The sequence below is a fragment of the Pezoporus flaviventris genome, unplaced genomic scaffold (genome assembly GCF_033815535.1).
Source record: "Pezoporus flaviventris isolate CSIRO_AGI_PZ_B2104156 unplaced genomic scaffold, CSIRO_AGI_Pfla_v1 ptg000029l, whole genome shotgun sequence".
Classification (NCBI taxonomy): Eukaryota; Metazoa; Chordata; class Aves; order Psittaciformes; family Psittacidae; genus Pezoporus; species Pezoporus flaviventris.
In genome coordinates, this window is record NW_026892577.1 from 16,547,802 (window position 1) to 16,571,355 (window position 23,554).

The window sequence follows — 23,554 nt, forward strand, 5'->3', positions numbered from 1 at the left end:
ACATTGCATCTGCCTAATAACCACCCCCGTTTTCCCTGTGTTAACTCCCCAGCCTACGAGTTGTTGTGTGTTTAGCAGAGACAAAAACAAGGCAGGTCCTCCGCAGCCTCCAGAGAACGAGGGGCGAGCTCTGCCCGTCCGCCTGCAAGGCTGAACGTTGTAAGTGCAGGTGTCCGACTTGCAGACCTCTCCATGCCTCCCTGGTCTGACTGAGGCTTAGAAACCACCTCAGAGCCATCTCTGGCCACTCATCAGCCTTCAGTGCTTACCCTAGGCCCTGCCTCCACGATGCCGCGGCTGTGAGGGCCGGCCGGTTGCCCGCGCCGCACAACCTCTGGGCCCCGAGGGGGCTCCGTGCTGCCTCGGCGCCATCTGCAGGCTGTGTGGTGCTTCTGCTCCCGCTCTGCTCGTCACTCGCGAGGGGTCGACGCACATTTTCTTACTCTTCCTTACATGGTAGCTTGAAATCTCTCAGTTTATAGGTGCCTCTTGCCGTCTCTCTCTGGGCTGTCTTTTTTGCCCTCACCGCGTCTCCAGAGTGCCCCACTGACATGTCTGCACTGGCTGCTGCCCCCAGGCTGCCTCTGGAACGTGTCATCTCTCCAAGCTGCCTCAGAGCTGCTCCTGTTTCTTTTTTGTCCTCTCTCTTAGACCTCCTGCTGGACCATGAGTGATAATTCAGCCTAAAGCTTCACAGGAGAATGACTTAAGTGTTAGCTTTGGAAAATGGGGCGCCCTGAGTCAGTCCCCTCACTGAGGCGCATGGTTTAGCTGGAGCCCAGTGGATCCACTGTTAACCCTCACAAAAGCCTTGATGCTGGCACAGCAAGAGCAAGCCATATCCCAACAGCCTTGGTACTGGGCTGGCAATCAAAATTTCTGATCCAGCAATGGGGGAAACCTAGTTCTTTACAACCTACATAGTTTAAGATGCCAACAACTGGTCTGCCAGGACCTGCTGGGCACTTACATCCAAAGTCAGCATGGTCCAACAGCGCCAGCGTGCGTTTGACCAGTCATCAGAGGTGTCAGGCCCTCAGCAGCGCAGCCTGTAGGAATCAGATCAGTTTGGTGGCAGCTGTACATGATGCCTGGCCTCTAAACAAAGGGATGTTTGTACATCCTCTGACATAGATGGCAGCAGTTCTCACTGTTTCAGATGCTAACTTCAGGATAGGAGAGCTCTTGATGCAGTATTTAATATTCACTATTTATTTTGGACTAACTCGGGTGCACCAAGCTGAACACACATGTAAATCTATCAGAAATGTAGGATCTAGTGGATACAGACTATACAATACAAATGCATAATATACCAATTCTCAAAGGACTGCACATCAGTTTCCCTTTAAAAACAAAAAAAAAACAACAACAAAAAAAAACCAAAAACAACAACAAAAAAAAACTGACCAAAATTCAAAACTATGTTCCTGAATCAGTTCAGGTTGGATCACTGCAATGCATTTTCCTGAAGCTCTCCTGAATCTTCTGCTTACCTACAGTATGTCAGTTCATTGGTTCTGCAGAGTTGGTCAGTGCAAGCTTACCACATCTGTGCTCTGTGAGCTGGGAGCTCCACCTGCTCCTGGCTGAAATTAGAAAGGCTTCAAAATGGGAATATATATTTCCTACTCTTCCCCAGTCTTTCAATAAAATTATAAATTTTCTTCTTGTTCTTTTTTTACCTTTTCTCTTTGTTGGTTGTTGTAAAACAGAAGGGAAGGGAAAGAAAGGAAAGAGAAGTGAAGGGGAGGGAAGGGAAGAAAATAAAAATCCAGCACATTTGGGATTTAAATATTTTTTAGTACAAATGTAATCATTAAATAACTCACTTGAAGTGAAAATTTCCAACAGCTACAATTTTAACCTATACATGTTGGACAGAGCCTTGGGTGGCATGGTTTAGTGTGAGGTGTCCCTGCCCATGGCAGGGGGGTTGGAACTAGATGATCTTAAGGTCCTTTCCAAACCTAACTAACTATTCTATGATTCTGTGATTCTGTGTTTGTACAGCATAAGAACTGAAAAACTTAGGCACAGAAACTTAACATTACTTCTTTTGACATGGGAATTATAAAGGCATATAAGGGTGCTATTATTCATTATTTGCATTATGACGGGGCCAAGAAAGCCCACTCAGGGACAAGTTTTCCTTTGTACCAAACAGTACAAGAACAGAACAGAAAAGACAGTCCTAGGGCATACCTATGCAATCCAGTAATGCCTGTCACAGACAGCCATGAAGTAGCACTGACCCAGACTTGTACATCTATAAAATGCAGTGAAGGTTTTTCTAGAAATACTTACCAGAGTCCTGGAAGCATTAAACATTTCATTAGCTTAGTCCTGTGCTTGAGCTAATAAACCCTGCCTCTCAGTATTTAGGAGCCACATATCACCTTTACATTAATTTTAATTCATACATATAATTTAAATATGCCTGTATTAGAGAGCTCTACTAAAACCAAAAGTAGCTTATTTCCAAATTTCATCTTCATCCTCTTGGCATTTCTGCAAGTGAAAAAACTACTCTTGCTGCCACCTTCAGAATCTGAGCCTCCTGCTACTGTAGCTTATTGGTGTCCAAATGGTCTATACGGGGAACGATGAGATCAGCCGCAGATGAGAACCATGGAGAACTGGAACAAGATCTATAAAGCAAAAAGCATATAGCAAAACATTTAATCTCACTCTTGTGGAAACTATTTAGCATGTGATCTGAATGATGCAGTCCATGCATACAGACTAGTCTGGGGCAGATAAAAGAAAATATCACAGTGTGTGGAAGTTCATACCCACAGGAAGTCAGAAAATGAAATACTTGTGGACAAATTTTAAAGGTTAATAAATTTTTATGAGTTATAAAGGCTAGAGCTAGGCCTGAGCTATTGAGTTTAGCTCAAAACTAAAATCAAAATAGGAATTTGGCTTGGGTTACATAAAAATTAGAAATGATGGTACAGTCACTTTTTGGATTTAGGTACTCAGAGTTCAATGAACAGACTTGCATTAAACAATATGTTTGATAAAAATTTAAACTATATGTATCAAGAAATGAGTAAGTAAATAGTCATTCTCCAAAGTGTGAAGAATCCACACCACACAGGGAAACCATCTGTAAAGAATTACCATGGTAGTAGTGAGTGATACATGTCATATTGAATTCAGGGCAAGAGAAATAGATCACTGAACAGATCCAGTGTGAAAAAATACTGGTTTCCACTGTACTAGCTTTCTAAGCTATGCATCTATGCAGTTCTGGTGTCCTCAACATAAAAAGGACATGGAACTGTTGGAACAAGTCCAGAGGAGGGCCACGAGGATGATCAGGGGACTGGAGCACCTCCCGTATGAAGACAGGCTGAGAAAGTTGGGGCTGTTCAGCCTGGAGAAGAGAAGGCTGCTTGGAGACCTCATAGAAGCCTTCCAGTATCTGAAGGGGGGCTGTAAGGATGCTGGGGAGAGATTCTTCATTAGGGACTCTAGTGACAGGACAAGGGGTAACGGGTTAAAACTTAAACAGGGGAAGTTTAGATTGGATATAAGGAGGAAGTTCTTTATTGTAAGGGTGGTGAGGCACTGGAATGGGTTGCCCAGGGAAGTTGTGAGTGCTCCATCCCTGGTGGTGTTCAAGGCCAGGTTGGACAGAGCCTTGGGCGACATGGTTTAGTGTGAGGTGTCCCTTCCCATGGCAGGGGGGGTTGGAAGTAGGTGATCTTAAGGTCCTTTCCAACTCTAACTATACTGTGATTGTATGATTCTATGATTCTATAATGGTGAAAAAACATTTGTTTTACATTTTCATTGTGAAGCTAGATTTGTTTCTGTGTGCTAATGATAAAGTGCATGAGGAAGAATATGTATCTGAACTTGAGGAATAAATTGACCTGTGGAGTGTTGCCATATCTTGGCTTTTACTGAGTATAACTAATCAAAATCATGTATGTATTTCTCAAAACCCTAGCTTCGTAAAAACCTCAGCTACAGCTTCTAGTCCTGATATGAAAATATTTAGAACATGATAAAATGCACAATAAATGTTAGAAAAACAGAAAAAAAAATCTTTTTGTAGTCTTATGATTTTGCGATCACATGCAGGAAAGGGACATTTCATGATTTTTAACATGTCATGAGTTTTAACGTTTAGATAAGGCCTCACTGGAGAAGAGTATTGTGAATCCGTGGAAATACTTTCTTAGATGCTAGAAAATGAAATTATCACACAATACTTTAGCAGTGGATATATAGAACTATTTTAGATATGGAAGGTAATTAGCTGGCACATGCCCTGAATAAAAACGCTAATAATTGTCTGTTACTGTCTTCTTTCTGAGTATGATCTTCATGGAAATTCATCTGTGCTTGGTACATTCAGAGTAAGATGAGGTTATTGTTGATACCTCATGTATAACATCTGTAACACCCTATAATACCCTTTGCACAGCAAGTTGAAACTGAAGTAATTTGAAAAATGCCTGTTGTTTCATTATTTTCTGTTCCAAAAGCAGAAAAGGACAGAGAACAATACAGTGAAAAAGAAGGTCCTTCTAAAAAAATGAAGACTTGCAGTGATTTAAACAGCATAATGGAATTACTTTCAATAATTACAGAAAATATTAATTTCTCTAATTTTTATGGTAAATAATTTTACCTTATTTCTACCATTATCCCATACTTGGTAAATAGTTTCATATAAATAGAAGTATCCATTATGTACTGTGTACTGAAGAATTAAAAAAGAAAGTAAAATGTATACTCCATAAACATGCAGTGTTATTCTTTTTTCTGGGATGGAAAGCTGCATTCTTAAAGTTACTGAAGAGGCAGACAGAAATAGTGATCCATCCTGACATATTCTTAGGAACGTGGATTATTGTACTACTTTTCCCAGTTTCTGTCACAATGGGTCCATTTTGTAACCCTGCTCCTTGGCCCCTGGGCATGCCCTCCTCCAGCACCCAGCAGGAGTAAAAGGAAGAAAGAAATAAGAAACAAAAAGGGGACCCATTGAACAACCCAGCCCCCTAGCTGAGCAGATGAAATATCTAACCCTTCCATGTTTACACATTTTTACTTTGTTGTTTTAGATCATACATATGTTTTCTTTATAATTACAATTTTTTCTTCATCATAACAAAATGAAACTGTATCTTCCCTTCCAAGTTAATGGAAAGGCATTGGAACACACAAAAAATACAAGTGACCTCAAAATGTTAAGCACTCCAAAGTGAGAAATGTCAGAATTAAGATGATCTATTCATCATCCCACTCTTGGTCATAGAATCATAGAATCATAGAATAGTTAGGGTTGGAAAGGACCTTAAGATCATCTAGTTGTCACAGCTCATGTTTTTTATTTCAGACGTCTCCTGCCTTAGTCAGTGCACAGAGAAGTAAGCTGAGGATTCATAAAGCATGTCTCATCCGTTGAATTGATTGTCTTAACATACATTATGGTGTGTGCAATTATTCCTGTGGTAATGGCATTTAGAGACACTACCAGAGGTTGGAAGTAAATGCAGAGAATGTAGCAGACATTAAAGTAGCAAAAGAGATTCCTTGCCCCCAAACCTTTTCAAGCTAGACAGACAGAAGAGCCATGGGTAAGAAAAACAATAGAGATCAATTTGACCAGGGTCCTGTCCACTGTATTTGCCACATGAGGATTTGGTGCAACTCTGGCAGTAAATCTTGGGACTCAAAAGACCATTTCTAGACAAAGTGGGGTTATGCTGGAGAGTTTTTATTCCAGCTGCCTTTGACCTGGATTGCTGGATTATTCTTTGCTGAAAAAAAGCAAGAAGATCAATACAAACTGGTGATATTGCCCTTGAATTAGGTTGTGATGGATGTCACACATTATCACAATATAGAACCATCCCCCAGAATTAAGAAGATTCAACAGAACTTGGAGCTTAATTACTTATTTATCCATTATCAACAGTTTAAAGTATATTCTAGGCCTCTCCTTTGACAAGGGAATTGGGAATATTTTTTAAACTACTGTTTCTTACAGGTGATGGCACATCCTGGTTGCCAGAAATCCCTGTGATTACATCAGGTTTTACAGCTTTTGCCATAGAGCAGTCCTTTCTCTGATGGACTCTTCGAACAATTTAATTGTTCCCTTTGATGGATTTACATTTATACATTTACAAACATACAAATCAACCATGGGATGAAATGTACCGGCATATTTAGAAAAGGCCATTGCAACACAGAAATATTAAAGGAAGGAACTTCACAAAGCTCCTTTATTACGACAACTGAGTAACCTAGAAAGAGGAAATTGCCTAAGCTTTGCTCAAGTAAGTGGCAAGCTTCACACATGATACTTACACAGGACAGCCACACTGCACCCAGCCAGGATAGACCATCTTTAGGCTCTTCCTTCCACATGTATTCATATGTAGGAATAAGTGACATTTTGAAAACAATACAAAAACATGCTTCTCACAAATTCCCTAGTCTGTTCTTGCAGCTACCTCCAGCAAGCAGAATGACGGGGGTGGCAGCTCATTTCAGACTTAAAGCCAAGAATCTGTTCTTGTGCATCTTTGGTGTGTCATACTGGAGCTCTGAATGTTGACAGCTCACATGGGTACAGCCTGCAGCTTCATCCTGCATATTCTGATCCTCTTTCAAACTCTTAATACAATAGGGTCTTGAATACACTGTGAACAGAAGAAAGCAATCCCCCACATTCTATTTTGGTGTGTTGAGCCTAAAGTCTATTGGCTGGAAGCTGTCATCAGACATGACCATATGTTACTCAATGGCATTACAAGTAAATCCTAATTGAGTGCAAATTATGAAGATTAAAGTCACCTCAGATTTAGCTGTATTATGTTGAGGCAAATGTATTTCAAAGTTCTGCTTAACATGCTGGCAATTCTCAGCACAGAAATTAACAAGCTGTCATTACCTTGGATTTTATAAGCTGTTTTAAATGTCTGGAGTTCCTTGTTTGGAGCCCTTAGTCATAGAATGCAAGAACAATCCTTTGCAGCTCAGACTGAAAAACACCAAAGACAATATATTGTCAACAACTTTTGAAAAAAAATTGAATATTGATACAACGAACTCACTGAAGAATCTCCTGGTATAAGCTTTCCATAAATAATGGTAAAAGACTGGATGACTGCTGTTCTAATTGTGGTTGAAATCCAAGATTTGCATTTAAGAAATCCACTGTCAGGATAAGCCAGGACATTGATAACAGGCAATGTAGTACCTTTTGGAAATAATTAACTGATGCAGAAAGATTATCCTTGATGACTGAAGTTTATTACTGTTTCATAAGAGAGCTGTGAAGTAGTAACAAGCTAGCTGAACTTCATCTATTGGTGCACTTCAGATGATGCACTCCATTTTAATGAGATTAAAGGTTTAATGCGGTTAAAAGGTTTTTATCTGTTCAGTGTGCCTGGATTCAACACAGGGATTTCAGCGTGATCCATGAACAGAGAGTCATTGGAGAGTTACATTCATCTTGATCAATAAGAGCTTCTGACTTCTTTCCTTCATTTCTATTCCATTCAAAGACAAAATGATCCGGGCACATTTATTTCTGTATTCAGCACTGATCATATTCAGCATACCTGCCGAGGAAATCTTTCAGCCAACTCTTGTGCTGGACATGGCTAAAGTCCTTCTGGATAACTACTGCTATCCTGAAAACCTAGTGGGCATGCAAGAAGCCATTGAACAAGCAATCAAGAGTGGGGAGATCCTGGACATATCAGATCCAAAAATGCTGGCCAGTGTTTTGACAGCTGGTGTGCAGGGTGCTCTGAATGACCCAAGACTGGTGATTTCCTATGAGCCATCACCACATGCAGATCCCAGCCAAGAAGCTGAAGCTTCCCCCACTCGTGAGCAACTCCTTAGTCTTATTGAGCATGTGGTCATGTATGACAAGCTAGAGGGCAATGTTGGATACCTGAGGATTGATTATATCATAGGACAGGAAGTTGTGCAGAAAGTTGGAGCTTTTCTGGTGGACAAGGTGTGGAAGACACTGATAGAGACATCTGCCTTGGTGATAGATCTTCGTCACAGCACCGGGGGACAGATTTCTGGCCTCCCCTTCATCATTTCATACTTGCATGAAGCAGACAAGATGCTACATGTTGAGACTGTATACAATCGGCCCTCCAACACCACCACAGAGATATGGACACTTCCAAAGGTGTTGGGAGAGAGGTACAGCAAAGACAAGGATGTCATTGTTTTGATCAGCCACCACACCACAGGAGTGGCTGAAGATGTGGCTTACATTCTCAAGCACATGAACAGGGCTATCACTGTTGGGGAGAAGACAGCTGGGGGCTCACTGGATATCCAGAAGCTGCGTATTGGCCCCTCCAATTTCTACATAATGGTTCCTGTGTCACGATCTGTGAGCCCCTTGAGTAGGGGTGGACAGAGCTGGGAGGTGAGTGGGGTGATGCCATGTGTGGCTACTGAGGCAGAGCAAGCCTTACAGAAATCCCTGGACATCCTGGCAGTACGCAGAGCAGTGCCTGGCACCCTAAGCCACCTCACAAACATACTAAATGACTATTACAGCTTAGTGGACCGAGTGCCAGCGCTGCTGCAGCACCTCAGCACCTCTGACTTCTCTTCTGTGCAGTCAGCAGAGGACCTGGCCACCAAGCTCAACTCTGAGATGCAGACCTTATCTGAAGACCCCCGCCTGTTGGTCCGAGTCTTGATGCCAGGTGAAGCTGCTGTCCCCCCTGCTGAGAAGCCAATTGCACTGGCAGCCAACTTACCTGACAATGAGCAGCTGCTGCATGCATTAGTGGATACTGTCTTCAAGGTGTCAGTGTTGCCAGGCAATGTTGGCTACATGCGCTTTGATGAGTTTGCAGATGCCTCTGTGCTTGCTAAGCTGGGACCTTACATTGTCCACAAAGTGTGGGAGCCCCTCCAAAATACAGAAAACTTGATCATGGACCTACGTTACAACCCAGGGGGCCCTTCCTCCTCTGCTGTGCCTGTGCTACTCTCCTATTTCCAAGATCCTGCTGCTGGTCCTGTCCATCTCTTCACAACCTATGACAGGCGCACCAACCACACACAGGAGCACAACAGTCAGGCAGAACTTCTGGGCCAGCCCTATGGGGCTCAGCGTGGCATCTACCTGCTCACCAGCCGCCACACTGCTACAGCTGCTGAGGAGTTTGCTTACCTCATGCAGTCTCTGGGCCGTGCCACACTGATTGGTGAGATCACAGCAGGAAGCCTCTCACACACCCGTACCTTCCCTCTTCTGCAGCCTGAGCAGGGAATAACCTGTGGCCTGACTATCACAGTTCCTGTCATTACCTTCATTGACAACCATGGCGAAAGCTGGATGGGTGGAGGAGTTGTGCCTGATGCCATAGTGTTGGCTGAGGATGCACTGGAGAAGGCTGTAGAGGTGCTAGCTTTCCACAAGAGTATGCGAGTACTTTTGGAAAGTGCCGGACAACTCCTAGAGGCTCACTATGCCATCCCAGAAGTGGCTGGTAAGGCCAGTGATATGCTGAGCACTAAACAAGCCCAAGGAGGTTATCGATCAGCTGTAGACTTTGAGACATTGGCTTCCCAGCTTACCAGTGACTTGCAGGAGGCCTCAGGGGACCATCGGCTTCATGTCTTCCACAGCCATGTGGAACCAACACCAGAAGAACAGCTTCCCAGCATGAGTCCCAGCCCTGAGGAGCTGAGCTACATCATTGAGGCACTCTTCAAAATTGAGGTATTGCCAGGCAACCTGGGCTACCTTCGCTTTGATATGATGGCTGAGGCAGAAACAGTGAAGGCCATTGGGCCCCAGCTGTTGCAAATGGTGTGGAACAAGCTGGTGGACACAGATGCTATGATTATTGACATGAGGTACAACACAGGTGGTTATTCCACTGCCATTCCAATACTTTGTTCCTACTTCTTTGAGTCTGAGCCTCAGCAACACCTCTACACCATCTTTGATCGTAGTACCTCACACAGCACAGAGGTATGGACTCTCCCACAAGTCACAGGCAAGAGGTATGGCTCTCTCAAGGACATCTACATCCTAACAAGCCATATGAGTGGGTCAGCAGCTGAAGCTTTCACTCGCTCTATGAAGGATCTATACCGCGCCACAGTTATTGGTGAGCCTACAGTAGGTGGTTCTCTCTCAGTGGGCATTTATCGTGTTGGTAACAGTTCCCTATATGCCTCCATCCCCAGCCAAGTAGTGCTCAGCCCAGTCACCGGCAAAGTGTGGAGTGTGTCTGGGGTGGAGCCACATATCACCGTCCAGGCCAATGAAGCTGTGTCTGTAGCTCAGCAAATTGCCAGCCTGCGTGCCCAGGTGCCACAGACATTGCAAACTGTAGGCAAGCTTGTAGCAGATAATTATGCCTTTGTGAATGCTGGGGCTGTTATAGCATTAAACCTCACCAAGAACATCAACAAAGACAGCTTTAGAAGGGTTAATACAGAAGAGGAGCTGGCCAGGAAGGTGACTGCCAACTTGCAAGCGCTTTCTGATGATGAGCACCTGAAATTACTCTACATCCCTCAACATGCCAAGGACAGCACCCCAGGGATCACGCCAAAACAGGTACAGTTCTCTTGAATCCAGCTATGCTGATGCCAACTAATGGGAGCACTGTGTCAGACATCTTGTTTCTAGGCCATATCATAAACCCACCATGATTTACCTGTACCCAGAAGAAAAGCGAGTGACTGAGTGTATTTTGGAGGAAAGTCAGGGTAGTATATTGTGGTAGTAGATGATAGTTCTGGATGCATTTATTTTGGGAACAACATTCAAGCTGTAAATTTCTTTCAGTTGCCATCTGCACAAGCAAATATGCTGGGCTTCATGGTTAAAGGGAAGATACCTCATTGTCTTTGTAATCCTGTCTCTTTCAGTGCTATGGCTTTTCAAGCTATAACAAATTAATGCAGAATCCCACTGATTACAAATCAAGTTTGTAATTTAAGAAAAATTTGGTTGGACCAGGGTACATGCATACACCACAAAACATTCAGCCACGTACTTTTCAATGGATTTTTCTATATAAAATTATTGTACCTGACTTGTATTATACAAGAATAACAAGCAGCTTCTTTGGTAGTGATAGTGGAAAGTTTTTCTGATTGTATCTCAGTCTCAGCATCAGACAGTTTCCCAGTGACCTAGAAATACTTTAGGAGAAGTATCTGTGTGAAGTTATGTGACCCCAGGGAGAAATTGATTTTTAATAACCTACTTTTGCCCATGCTGTGTGGTTTGCATAACAGTCTGTGCTTTGTTCTGAGCCTGGGTATTTATGCACTGGTCTGCCTTGGCAATCTTTCTTGTCCATTGTTCTGCTGGCGAGAGCTCCCAGGAGCACTTGCTAAAATCCCATCTTCAAATTAAAGGAGGGTTAGGATAACCTGATCCCTTTCTTGGATGGAGTAACCTCTTTCTGCCTGCTGCTCTAATATGGCTATCAGAGACGTCTTTTCTCTAGGGATTTATAAAATTGCTTTTTGAAGAGAATGCATTTGCCTTTGCAATGAACCAGAGTATACCAAGTGTCAGGTAGCTTAAATGTTTTCCGGGGAGGGAAATCTGTGGGCTTCCACCCTCTGAAGTTCTTGGTATGCATGATTTAAAGTGAGCATGACCTTTGTGGTGTTATCTCCAACATTAAGTTCAAGGACAAAGTCTAAACATTGCCGGGGAAGGCATGCTTTTCAAGTTTGTTAACCAAGAGATGCTGGCCCCATTCTTGCCTCTAGGCTTAAATTGAAATAATTAATTAATTAAATGTTTTTTCTATTTCATCATTCTTTTTCCTGCCTACATTTCTCAGCTGTAGAAAGCTTCACTCTAAGAATGTTTTTGACAGATCTCCCTGCTAAATTATTACCAACATATCAGTAGTGATAGATCATAATTTCTTCCCATTTTACAGTGTAGGCCAATCTTGCAAATTAGTCACTGCTTTCACTGAAAGGCTGTTAATGGATATTGTAGGCCATTTCAAACCCTTATTCAGACCTTGAATGTTGAGAACAGGATATACAGGACAAATACCTTATTTGTCAAATGACGTGAAATTCTGATCCTAATAGAGCTAGTGAGAAAAAGCTACTATACTGATTAATGCCTATGTTTACCTCAGTTCTTTGTCAAGCAAAATGATTGGAAGATATTGGGAATACATATGTAAGAAAGAGATCACATCAGTGTACATGAAAATCAGGACAAATGTGAGATTTCTTCAAGGGGAGTAATGTACAAATAGCAGAGGAGAAGCATGGGTCTCTTATGAGGCTAAAATAGTTTCCAAAGATCTATGCATTCCCTCCAGTGCTTGAGGAAATTGAGAGACAGGGACAAGAGAGCTGTGTTAAAACATTTTAAGGTGAAAGAGAGTGAGTGAACGAAGACACTGAAGTTACTGAAGTAAAGGCTTTTCCTTTTGATAGAGGTAAAAGAAAATTCACCTATTCCACATATTCACCACTGGGCAGCAAAAGTATTTTCATTTCCTGCCTTGCTTTTGCATGGCCAAGAGGGGTGCTTTCTGTGGAATATTTCAGGAATACCCCCTTCCAATAACCCAGAGAGCAAATGCCGTAAGATTACACTGAAGCTTATATGATGACACTAATCGCATTTGAGTTTTTGGTTGGGTTTTTTTACAGTTCTATAATGGACAAGGTGGCTTTTTTAATCTGTATCACATTTATTCCTCCAACACCTAAAAGCTAGTTTTTCTCTTGTGCTACCTACCTTCCAAGCCACCCTTTCCCTTGACAGTGGGATTTTCTTTATAATGACCTTGACAATGAAGCAGATCCAACACAATTAAATGAAAGTGATGGTGAATAACTGCAAGAAGGATGAGATGGGACATAGCAGACAGACAAGTGAAATGTATGCAGACCTGTGCATCTGCTACACTGGAATAGTTGCTGAAGCATAATATGGGTACTGAATATGTCTCCTTTATGATAGCAGCAAGGTCAATGCTAGCTGGAGTTGTCTGCTGCATGAATGCCATTTCCAAAGTCAAACTTCCCAGAGGCAAATATTTTATACATTGTTTGTGATTCAGAAAATAGCATTTTGCCTATAAGGCAGAACTCTGTAAACTTGCTGATGTGCAGTTCAATAATTCATACTTCTTATTCCTCTGTTTGCCTCTCTCCAGTCATACCTTAATTCCCATACTGAAACATTTGTGTTCATGAATATCTGAGTAATGTTGGCTACATATAGAAGAACTGCTGCCTGATTTTAGCAAATGTGGTTATGTTAATTTTAAGTGACAATACTCTCCCTGAATGACTCTTTTGACTCCTTGATACTGTCCAAATACTTTGATTGCAGTCTTCATACTGAAGAGAATTTTTGTATTAATATTTTAGATAAGAAGTTCTAAATTATGATCAGAGTAGAAGACGAAAATTATTTAGAAAGAGAAATTGTTCCTCCATTTGAAGTCCTTTTCTCAGATAAAAAAATACGTATCTATAGCAGAGTATTGTACTTGCTGAAGGAGAAAATAGTTACAGATGTTTCACCAGAAAGTAGCATAGTTTGATTATGTCCCTTCATAAATGAGTGAAATCAAAATACTCAGCCTCAAAGTGTCAAGATGGATAATAAAATTTCTACACCTGTTGCTAACAGGTGGAACAAAATTGTTGTGGGCCCATATGATGCTGATATATGTCAACATAACCACAGTAAAGTCAGTGGAACTGTACAAGTTCATGCAAGCCAAAATGATGACTCATGTTTAACTGTCACTGACTCTTCACCTTTTTAAGTTCATGTTCATGATAGTTCAGTGGTTTGCAATGAGTATGTGTATTGTCAGAGCAGGCTTACACACCGCTTTGTAGTGCCATCCTTTGCAGGGTGAAAGTACAGCTCTCACTCTGCCCTGTACTCCCTCAATGGAGGCTGAAAGCCTTGAATAACCTCTTTTAATCCTTTCCAGAGCACTGTCCCAGCGGGTTTCAGCTTTTGCTTGTGGTAACCTCCCCCCCAGTCCTGGCTGTCTTGGTACAATGGAGGGCAGGATTAGAATTCAGAGCTATATTTCTGGAAAAAACTGGAGAAATGATCTCTGAAAAGACGGATGAGGTTAAATAAGAACACATGCAGGGTTCTCACACAGTTTCTAGGGTGATAGTAATTGACTGCGTAGCTCTGGGAGGAAAACAGCTTGTTTGTGGGGAGTCGTGTTAAAAAAGTATATGGGTTCTTCAGAGTTCATAAGCTGAACACAAGTTAATAGAGTCAAGTTGTTGCAGTAAAAAATAATAATCCTCAAACTGGAATGGATAAGGAGGAATATAATCAGTAAAATATGTGAAGTCTGCTACACTCAGCTCTAAAGAAAATTCAGCTAGAGTATATAATGTGCAGTCTTGGGCAATGCTTTTCTGGAAAGATGTTCCTCAAGTGGGGAGACAGCAGAAAAGGGGAACAGGAGTAAAGAGAAGACTGAATAAGAGTAATCTTGAAAAAGTTTAAAAGTTTTGAGTTGTTTATTCCAGAAAGAAGAAAACTGAGAGAAGACATTAGAATGGTCCTCAGATACGTATCAGGCTGTTTCAAACATGAAGAGAATAATCTGTTCCCTTATCCATGGTAAACAGGCCAAGAAGGAATGCATTTAAACTGTGGAAAGTAGTGAACTTAGACTGTTTACACTAGATGTTAAAAACATCTTTGTAATAGTAAGACTGGTGACGTACTAGACTGAATTGCCCAGAAATCACCCAGTGATATGGGTGTTTTTAAGAGCAAGTGAGAATTGGCTGTCAGCGATATAGCTGATCCTGCTCAGTCCTTGTACTGGGAGACCTACAAGGATGGACAGTTCCATTCCAGCCTGTGCAAAACCCAAATGCTATTCCAAGAAAGAACGGCACAACTCTGCCACTCAGTCCCCAAGATCTCATGGTTCTTAAACCAATCTCAGAGTTTGCAATGGCACAAGGATGTTGGCTGATAACGTTTTAACAGCTGACAGCTGACAGCACTAGCAACCTTAACGTAAAACAGCATTATGTAGCAGTGCTCAGCAGAAAACTAGGTATGAAAATACAGTCTCTATCTAAATAGATAGAACAAGTTAGGGGAGAGGTGAAAAGGAAGAAAAGAGCTAAGAGATACAGAGTTGGGAAAGTAGTTTGCCTATGGTTGGGGTATGTGTCAGTAGTAGATTCAGGGATGAAACTCCATGTATGAGTCCTAAGGCAACATTCTAGCTCCTATTTTGTGTCACATCACTTATTCCGGTTAGGCCACTCACCTGTGGAAGGAGACTGAAGAATAGGGCTAGAGGCCCTATATAGTTAAGAAAAACCAATTTTTCCTTGGCTTAAGTGGTGTTAGCTTGGAGATGCTTTAGTCTAGCCACATTGCTTATAGTATTTTTACTAAGGCACCTAAGGGTTTGTATTTAACATCAAGTAATTTGTATGTAAACATCGCTTGACTGAGCAGCAAGATCTTACCTTCAGCTGCATCCTGTCCCAGCTTGTCCTTCTCCAGCGAACAGTCTTGCCTTCCAAAGAAGAGTGTGCTACTGCTCTCTGAAGCTAGGCTTACCTCCTTAAGTACTGGCAGCACATGGCCTATGTGCCAGTGTCATGAAACTGTGGTTTTTGAGGATAGTAATGCTCTACTGTCGGTCCAGCCTACTCACCTCTTTTGCTTAAAAATTAGGAGGCTTTCCCCATTGCCCCAAAATTACATTTTCATAACTTCTGCTCCTAAAGCCTTTAGAATTGATATATTTCCATACCTTCCCTTCAAACATGAAGACGAAGAGTTTCTTTGGGATCCTTGTATATTAATTTTACCCCATGAGTCCCAAGTCTTTAAAAGCAACCTGCCCATCTTGAAATCTGTAATGAATTTTCAAAAATTAGCAACACTGCTAACAAGTACTAAAGTCCTCAGTGAACATGTGATGCAGCATAGTAAAAGAACAAGTTGGAAAAAAAATTACCAGACATAGACAAAGAGGTTATTCTTAATCAACATGCTAATGGGTATGCATCTAGCAATTATTGTTGGAGATAGAACTAAGAAATGTGTGTTCAGTTAAAATATCATTATTAAATGGCTGAAAGTAACACAACAGTTTTATTTATAGATGTTACCAATGAGTGATGATTTTTTTCTCCTGGGGGGACCAGTACCTCTGAACTAGATATAAGCTCTGTCAGAACAATGCAATGCATGCTGGATATATTCTTCAAAACTGATTTGTTAATCAAAGTACAGTGGACAGATCAAGTAGCACTGCTGTCACTGGGAAGTGGATTGGAAATGACAAACTCAGTAGTGCTGGACTGATATGTTTACAGTCCAGATATAATGGTTATTTCCACAAGGTACAGCGAGAAAGAAGCATACAGAAAAGGAGTCAGTAAAGTTTGCTGTTAGCATCAGGTCAGCTACTGGCCAATAGGGCTTTTAAATTAATGCTTGAAATTTTGGCATACAGAAGGCACTGAATCATGAAGAATCTCAGGGCAGCTGGAAGCGTGATTTGGTGGGCAATTTTCCCCCAGGTAAAGGTAAAGTGCTTGAGCTATGTCAAATACAGCTGCATTCACACACCTTGGAAACCCTCTTTCTGCTGTGGCAGACCTGCTTTTGGTAGGAGCACATCCCCAGACCAGAGCACTACACGTAGGGCAGCAGATTGCCTGACTCCTCTACAGCTGCAGAAAAAGCCCAAGTGCCTTCCAAATTGTAGGGTATGTTGCAGATTGGGAGAACACCTTTTGGCACATGGCTCACTGCTGACTCCTTGTTCTTTGGGATGTAAAAGTGTGGGTTGTCTGGAGCTGAGCTATGGCAGAGGGCAATTGATTTAAAAACAAGTATAAAATAGTTTTCACAGCCAGCCTGAAGGGAAGAGGCCAAACTGCTGAAGGTCACATAAGTCATATATATCCCAAAGACTTTTCTTCTTAAGCTGAAGGAGAGTTTTCAGACACATGTATGCAAAACAGAAGTTTGGCAATAGGAGCAGGCTAAGTCCCGATACATGCAGGGGTTACTAGGATAACTTTATTACTTGGCTACACATTGCTACTAAAAAATTCTGCTGTTTAATAACATAAGCTAAACAAAATTAAACTAATCACAGACTAACACGTGAGACTCTGAGCACATGTCCACCGTAAGAGAGATTTAACACGTCTACCTCCTGAGTATCCTAGCACATGCCCAACACATCGGGTTTCTCACTGTCAGAGGCACTGGATAATCAAAAGGGGCTGGGGCCAACCTCACCTGTAACCAGCAGCTGTTTGTCAGCTGAGGCTAATCAAGAGATTATAAAAGTCCTTATTTAGAGTGGAGCCTTATTTAGAAAAAACTGCTGAAGGAAGCAAGTGGGTTTGGGTAGCAGGCCTGGGATAATGGCCTATGCTGCAGGCTGGGGGATGGTTCTTGTAGCCTTCTCAGCTTGTTTGATCCAAGGAAATTCCTGTATTTTTGAAAAATAAACTGAGCCCTGACAAATAGGTGCCTGATCCAGGTTCTGGGCATGTTATTGATGCACCCTATGCTGGGAAAGCAATGCAGCAGCCAATGCTAACCTATGTTTAATATGCAAAAGTATGAATATTATTTGTTATATTCCTCTAACTTGGTCATATTCCTCACATATATCCCACCTGAACTAAACTTGACCCACATAATTATTTTTAAATCTTGTGCCAAGCTATCAGTGCCAGCAAATGATTTGTTTTGTTTTCCCAAACTCTTTCAGATCCCTTCCCCGGAAGTATTTGAAGATCTGATTAAATTTTCATTCCACACAAATGTATTTGAAAACAACATCGGCTATCTGAGATTTGATATGTTTGGAGACTGTGAACTTCTAACCCAGGTGTCCGACCTACTGGTAGAGCATGTTTGGAAGAAAATTGTTCACACAGATGCATTAATCATAGACATGAGGTAAACCTTTGCATGGCAAATAACCAAAACACTTTCCAAACAGCATTTTATTTGTAATAGTGAATTAGCTTTACATGGCTTACTGTCCTGTTTACAGGCTAAAATTGCTGGGATTAAATGAGAAAAGGAAAGCAGCCAAGGAAAACAGTAACAGTCTGGAAGTATATCTCAAGACAAATTGCACCATCACTTGAGATGTTTAGAACTAAATAGCAAAATTTAGGAAATATGTTGCAGAACGCAATCCTGGATGTCCCAAATATTTTCTTTCTCTGATTTCTTCCTAATCAAAGGCTGTACGTGCCTTATATTAGTTATATATAAAATATCTATATATGCGGCTTAAATAAATCTTTCACTGCAGGCAGTGGTCAAGTGATTGAACAGTCAAAAAAACAGACCATGAGTAAGGCTGTGTTACAACATCTAGTTTGCCGTATCTGCAATGCTAAATTATCCTGAGTAATCAGTCCTGTACGGAATGACCCTTATGCACAGAGGCAAAGGTGACATAAAGGTACTGTAGCACTCCTAGGTGCTGCTGCAAGATACAGCTTCATATGCCTGCTCTCAGCTAAGGATTCTGTTGGACACTCCAGTGTGTCAACAATGCTCCAAATCTTGTGAACCAGAAGATGAGATCCATTTGCTGCCAGCTATAAAAGCAGATGAATATCACAAATACACATTTCCATACAACATTTAGGTAAATAATCCATGCAACATTTAGGTAAATAATTCCCTTATTTTGGTCCAGACCTGATGTTTGTGAGCCCAGAACATTGCCATTATCAATTAAAAAAGGCCTTTGTAAGATTTCATTTTTAATGCTAGAACCATTAATGTCCAATGCCACCATGGGGCTTTTGATATTTAGTAGTCTTCTTAATATTCTTCTGGGATTTGCAGCATATGCAGGAAAAGATGAGCATGGCAGTGAGAGCAGAGAGAAATATCTTACTGTTTGAGCAGAGGAGGCAGGGCAGCAACCAACAAAACGCACCCATAATTGAATTCAGATTCATCGAAGGCACCACCATCATCTTCCCATAGACTTGAGATAGGACTGGGACTACTCACTCTTGCCCCAGTTTTCTCCCAGGCTAAAACTTGTATCAGGGCCAGGGGTAATAAAACAGCAAAGATGAAATCATGTACCAGGTACCAACTGGTATGACTGTAGTTCTTTTCTTGCGTTACTTTGATTTTGGTTTGGGTTTTTTTTGATTTTTTTATATTTAATGTATTTCTAGTCCTTTGAGTGTACACAAAAGACCCAGTCTCTGAAGGCATATAAAAAAGAACTCCAAACATTTTACCTTCTGAAATTCTCCCTAAACCATCTTATGATTTTAAGGCAAGACTGATAATTTCCCTTTTGCATGGATTAGCCATAACAAATAATGTTTCTCATCTTACAAGTTTTCCTCCCTGGAACAGCTGTGCCACTCATGAACTTCTGGTTTTTAACTTTCACAGCACTGAGACACTGGTAAACTAAACAGCTTTCTTTATGTCACACATGAAGTCTGTAATGAAGTTAAACTAAACCTTTAGCAACTGCTCAGCCATTATTACTGACTAAAATTTTTGCAGTTTCACTCTCTGCAAGAGACTCCCAGGAAAAGCTCTCCAGCATTGCTCTAGCTGCCTGCCACTCATTTCAGCTATGATGGTAGCTGTGGGAATCACGGCTCTGCTGGATCTAGCTGCCTCCTGAGCTGTGCAGGAGCAGCAGTGGGACCTCATGACACCATACCGCTATCTGGGACACACTGAAAAGTCTTATTTCAGTTCTAGCCAGTCACGGTGTGAAGCCAGCATACAGCTCCCAAATACTGCAGAGTAAAAGGGTAACTTCACTCTTTTGGACAGAGGCTTTCTGGGTATTCTAATCCTTTTCTGGAGGTGAAAAAACTTAGTTATGGACTGGACTGAGCAAAACTCATTTCCTAGCAGGTTTTTGAAGGAATTTCTGCATCAGGCACTCTGAATATCACCTATAGGAAAGCACTATATCGATCTCCTACTAGTCGTGATCAAAGTACAAACATCTCCAGTGCTGTATATGCTGTAGTATTAGTGAAGAGGGACAGATAAAAATACTTTGATATTCCATTCTTTGTATTCATAGCAGGGGTTCTCCAATGACAGTTAGGCTCCTCAGTGAATTTATTCTTCAGAGACTGGTATGAAATCAAACTGCAACCAAAGTATGCAAACGTGACTGTCCTAAATGAAGCAGCTAACACAGTCTTTAGGCACAAAAAGAAATGGCGTGATATTATAAAGTGCCAAACACTGAGTATTCCCATTGTGTGCAGCAGGAAATAAGAACACAACATTCTACAAACATGTTTCTTAAATGGGGTTTAGGCATTTACTCCTGCTGCATATGTCAGTAACAGCATGGGTTATTCAGAGTAGAAGAATAACAAGAATCTGATGTTTCTCTGCAGATTCAGAGTCTTTGCTTACTTTCTGAATTTTTTCCAAGTTGAATCAAGAAAAAAAAGAGACTATTCAGTTTTATGTTTGCTTTTGAAGTCAGTTGTGGGCAATAACAGTCCAAGACTCTTAGATGGGATTTTGTTTCTCTGACAAATGTACACATGCTGATAGGGGAGAATGAATGTAAATGTAAAAAATTATAGCCGTAACCCCTTTCAGTACTGATGTTAAGGAACAATACTTGGAAAGGAGATTTACTGTCTGCTTCAAATTTTCAATTGTTTCCTTAATATTTTTAATTTCTGAAAAGGTACAATGTTGGAGGCTCCACCACTTCCATAGCAATCCTATGCTCATACTTCTTTGATGAAGGACATAAAATTCTCTTGGACAAAGTTTATGACAGACCCACTGACTCAGTAAAGGAAATATGGACTGAGCCACAGCTGAAAGGTAAAATGTCAATTTCTTTTTAGAGTAGCTTTTCATTTCAGCTGTCCCTCCTTGGGTATTTTAAAGTCAGCCATTAGAAACCATAACTCATTTGGTGAAAGCACATGACCACTATTAATTCAAGCTGTGCAGAGAATATAAAAACAAAAATGTGCATTTCAGCCATGTTCCCCAATGCTATCTACAAATAACAGTTTATTGCTCCTAGGAATGGGGTATGTTAAGCACAGAGGTTTGTAAACTGGTTCCCAGAAGTTTAGCTGAATACTGCTTATACTGGTTGCAACTTGTTTTTTTAGAAGTTGCCAAAATTAAAAATAAATCTGTGTTGCCTAGACCTCTTGTAGTATTTCTTCCAATACTCACAGTGTTATATGTATCCCCTCACTTTCTACCTGTGTAATTCACAATTTCAGTAGATGAAAACACTCACAATAGCCCAGTTTGCTCACAGAATGTTAGAGAGAAAGAAAAGTGAGTGAGTTTAGATTATTTGGCACATTCACATGTGAGTGAGTTTAGATTATTTGGCAATGTATCACACACACCCCTCAACACACACACCCTGGCTGCTGTTTGTGGAAATTGAAAGGATGCAGTAACATGCAGAAATGGAGCTCTTGAGTGCTCATAGAGTGCAGCTAGAGTGCTAAGAAGCCTTAAACATTAGTTTTAATTCTTTTTCCCTTTTAAAGCTAAGACAGTACCAAAAAAAACAAAAAAATGGTGTCACAATAGTGTCTGAAATTACTGGCTTGGACCATACTGAAATGTTTAAACTTTATCACAGGCTGCAGGGTCCATCTATTTTCCCAGGCAGTCAGAGGTGGGCTGTGCTAAGGGATATAATTACTACAGACACATTCCAGTTCCCACCAAAGAGAACAGGCAGACTCATATTAACTTCAAAGGAGTTGGATTGGATCCTGTATTGTATATACATACCTACTGTGAAAAAGGTCTTCTAACGGATACTACATCTATAGTGAAATGTGAAGGGCAAAGATGGTGTGGAAATTAATTACCATGCTATAGGCCCCTCTCTTACAGTTTAGTATAAGAATTATATGTCATACTGCAACTCACTTAAAGAATTACTTTGTTTATAGTAGTTTTCAAGTTATTAGGTCCCAGTTATGATGCTTTGGCCACTTTTTCAAAGGAACTAAACCTCAAAAACTATCTAGGCTGTTCCAATACATTGAAAATAGGTACAAAACACGTCCTACTCCTGTCAGCTGGTTTATGTAAGAAAATGAGATAACTTGGCTCAGATCCTAATAAGGGGTATTTGTTGAAGGGATTGGGACAAAGGCCATGCAACAGCTTCCATTTATAGACTATAAAGAGCCTGTGGGAAACCACTATAATTATAATTTCATAAAATGCCGCCTGCATAGTTTTCAGGCCAGCTCTCTGACAGCCATGTTCCTAGAGCAGGGATGAAACTGAAGATGTTGCTGGCTCAGCTTTGAGTATTTCTGCTGAAGGAGCGGAAAATGTTGCTTTCCTCACCCGCCTATACCAGTCCTCTGATGAGATCTAGAGCTCCCGTGTAAGTCAAAGCCACAGAAGAGCCAGCAGTAGTAACCATGAGCTGGCCTCCCAGCTGCTGGAGCTTATAACCAGAAATGTAGAACAAGAGCACCACATAGGACAATAGTCTTTACAGTATAGAGGCTGGGCTAGTGTAAAATGTGTTTTAATACCATTGTAGATACAAAGTATATTTCCAAACTTCTTTGGTAATAACAAGTAGGAAATTAAGACTTTTCTTGCAAATAAATCTCTGAAAATGGTTGCATTTCTGATTATTTTTGTCTTGTCTGGCAGGAGAGAGGTATGGCTCTCAGAAGGGACTAATAATCCTTACCAGTGCTGTGACAGCTGGGGCTGCTGAAGAGTTTGTATACATAATGAAGAGACTGGGCAGAGCTCTCATCATTGGGGAACAGACCAGCGGTGGCTGCCATTCCCCACAGACGTATCAAGTAAATGATACGAACTTCTACATCATCATCCCCACCTCCAGATCAGTCACCTCTGCAGAGAGCACTTCTTGGGAAGGGAAGGGGGTCCTTCCTCACATGGAAACACCAGCTGAAACAGCACTCATTAAAGCAAAGGAGATGCTCAGTGCTCACCTGCACAGCTCTAGATAGCCCAGTAAGGGAACATGCCCCTAGTTCTTAGGCAACGTATGCTACACACACACCCACACACACACACCCCAAATGTAGACACTAGAATGAAGTGGGAACTTAATTTCAATCTGTATGGTCAGTGATTGGTTCCCTGTATGCAGCTCAAAGTGACTCTCTTTCAACACACTGACTTTCTTACCCCATTCTGTGGAACCCAGTTCTCTCTGTGCATGGTTGAGATACTTGGATAATGCACTAGGTTTTGCGGATTCCTTTTCTGGTCATATAGAAATTTTCATTGTTGCAGTGTCTGTTTTTTAAATTTACATCCAACTCACTGAAGGCATGTAAGCCATCTCAAAGCATTTTTTGCAAATAATAGTGAAGGCACCTCTGCTCCTTGGAAGTTGCGTACAATTCCTATTTATACATATTAAAGAAGAATTAACATTAGTTGGTAGAGTCTGTTTTCCAAACTTGAACAGCTAAATTGATCTCTTCACCATTTTATCATCCAGATGTACCA

General features: G+C 41.2%; 1 protein-coding gene across 1 annotated transcript; it reads left to right on the forward strand.

Moving 5' to 3' along the window:
* The first annotated feature begins 1,423 nt into the window (after window positions 1–1,423).
* RBP3 (retinol binding protein 3) lies at window positions 1,424–23,109 on the forward strand. Its single transcript, XM_061459597.1, has 5 exons — window positions 1,424–1,531; window positions 7,545–10,597; window positions 17,790–17,980; window positions 20,742–20,884; window positions 22,718–23,109. Exons 1-5 carry the CDS (start codon window positions 1,459–1,461, stop codon window positions 23,044–23,046), a joined length of 3,789 nt encoding a protein of 1,262 aa, XP_061315581.1. The 5' UTR covers window positions 1,424–1,458; the 3' UTR covers window positions 23,047–23,109.
* Window positions 23,110–23,554: the final 445 nt, after the last annotated feature.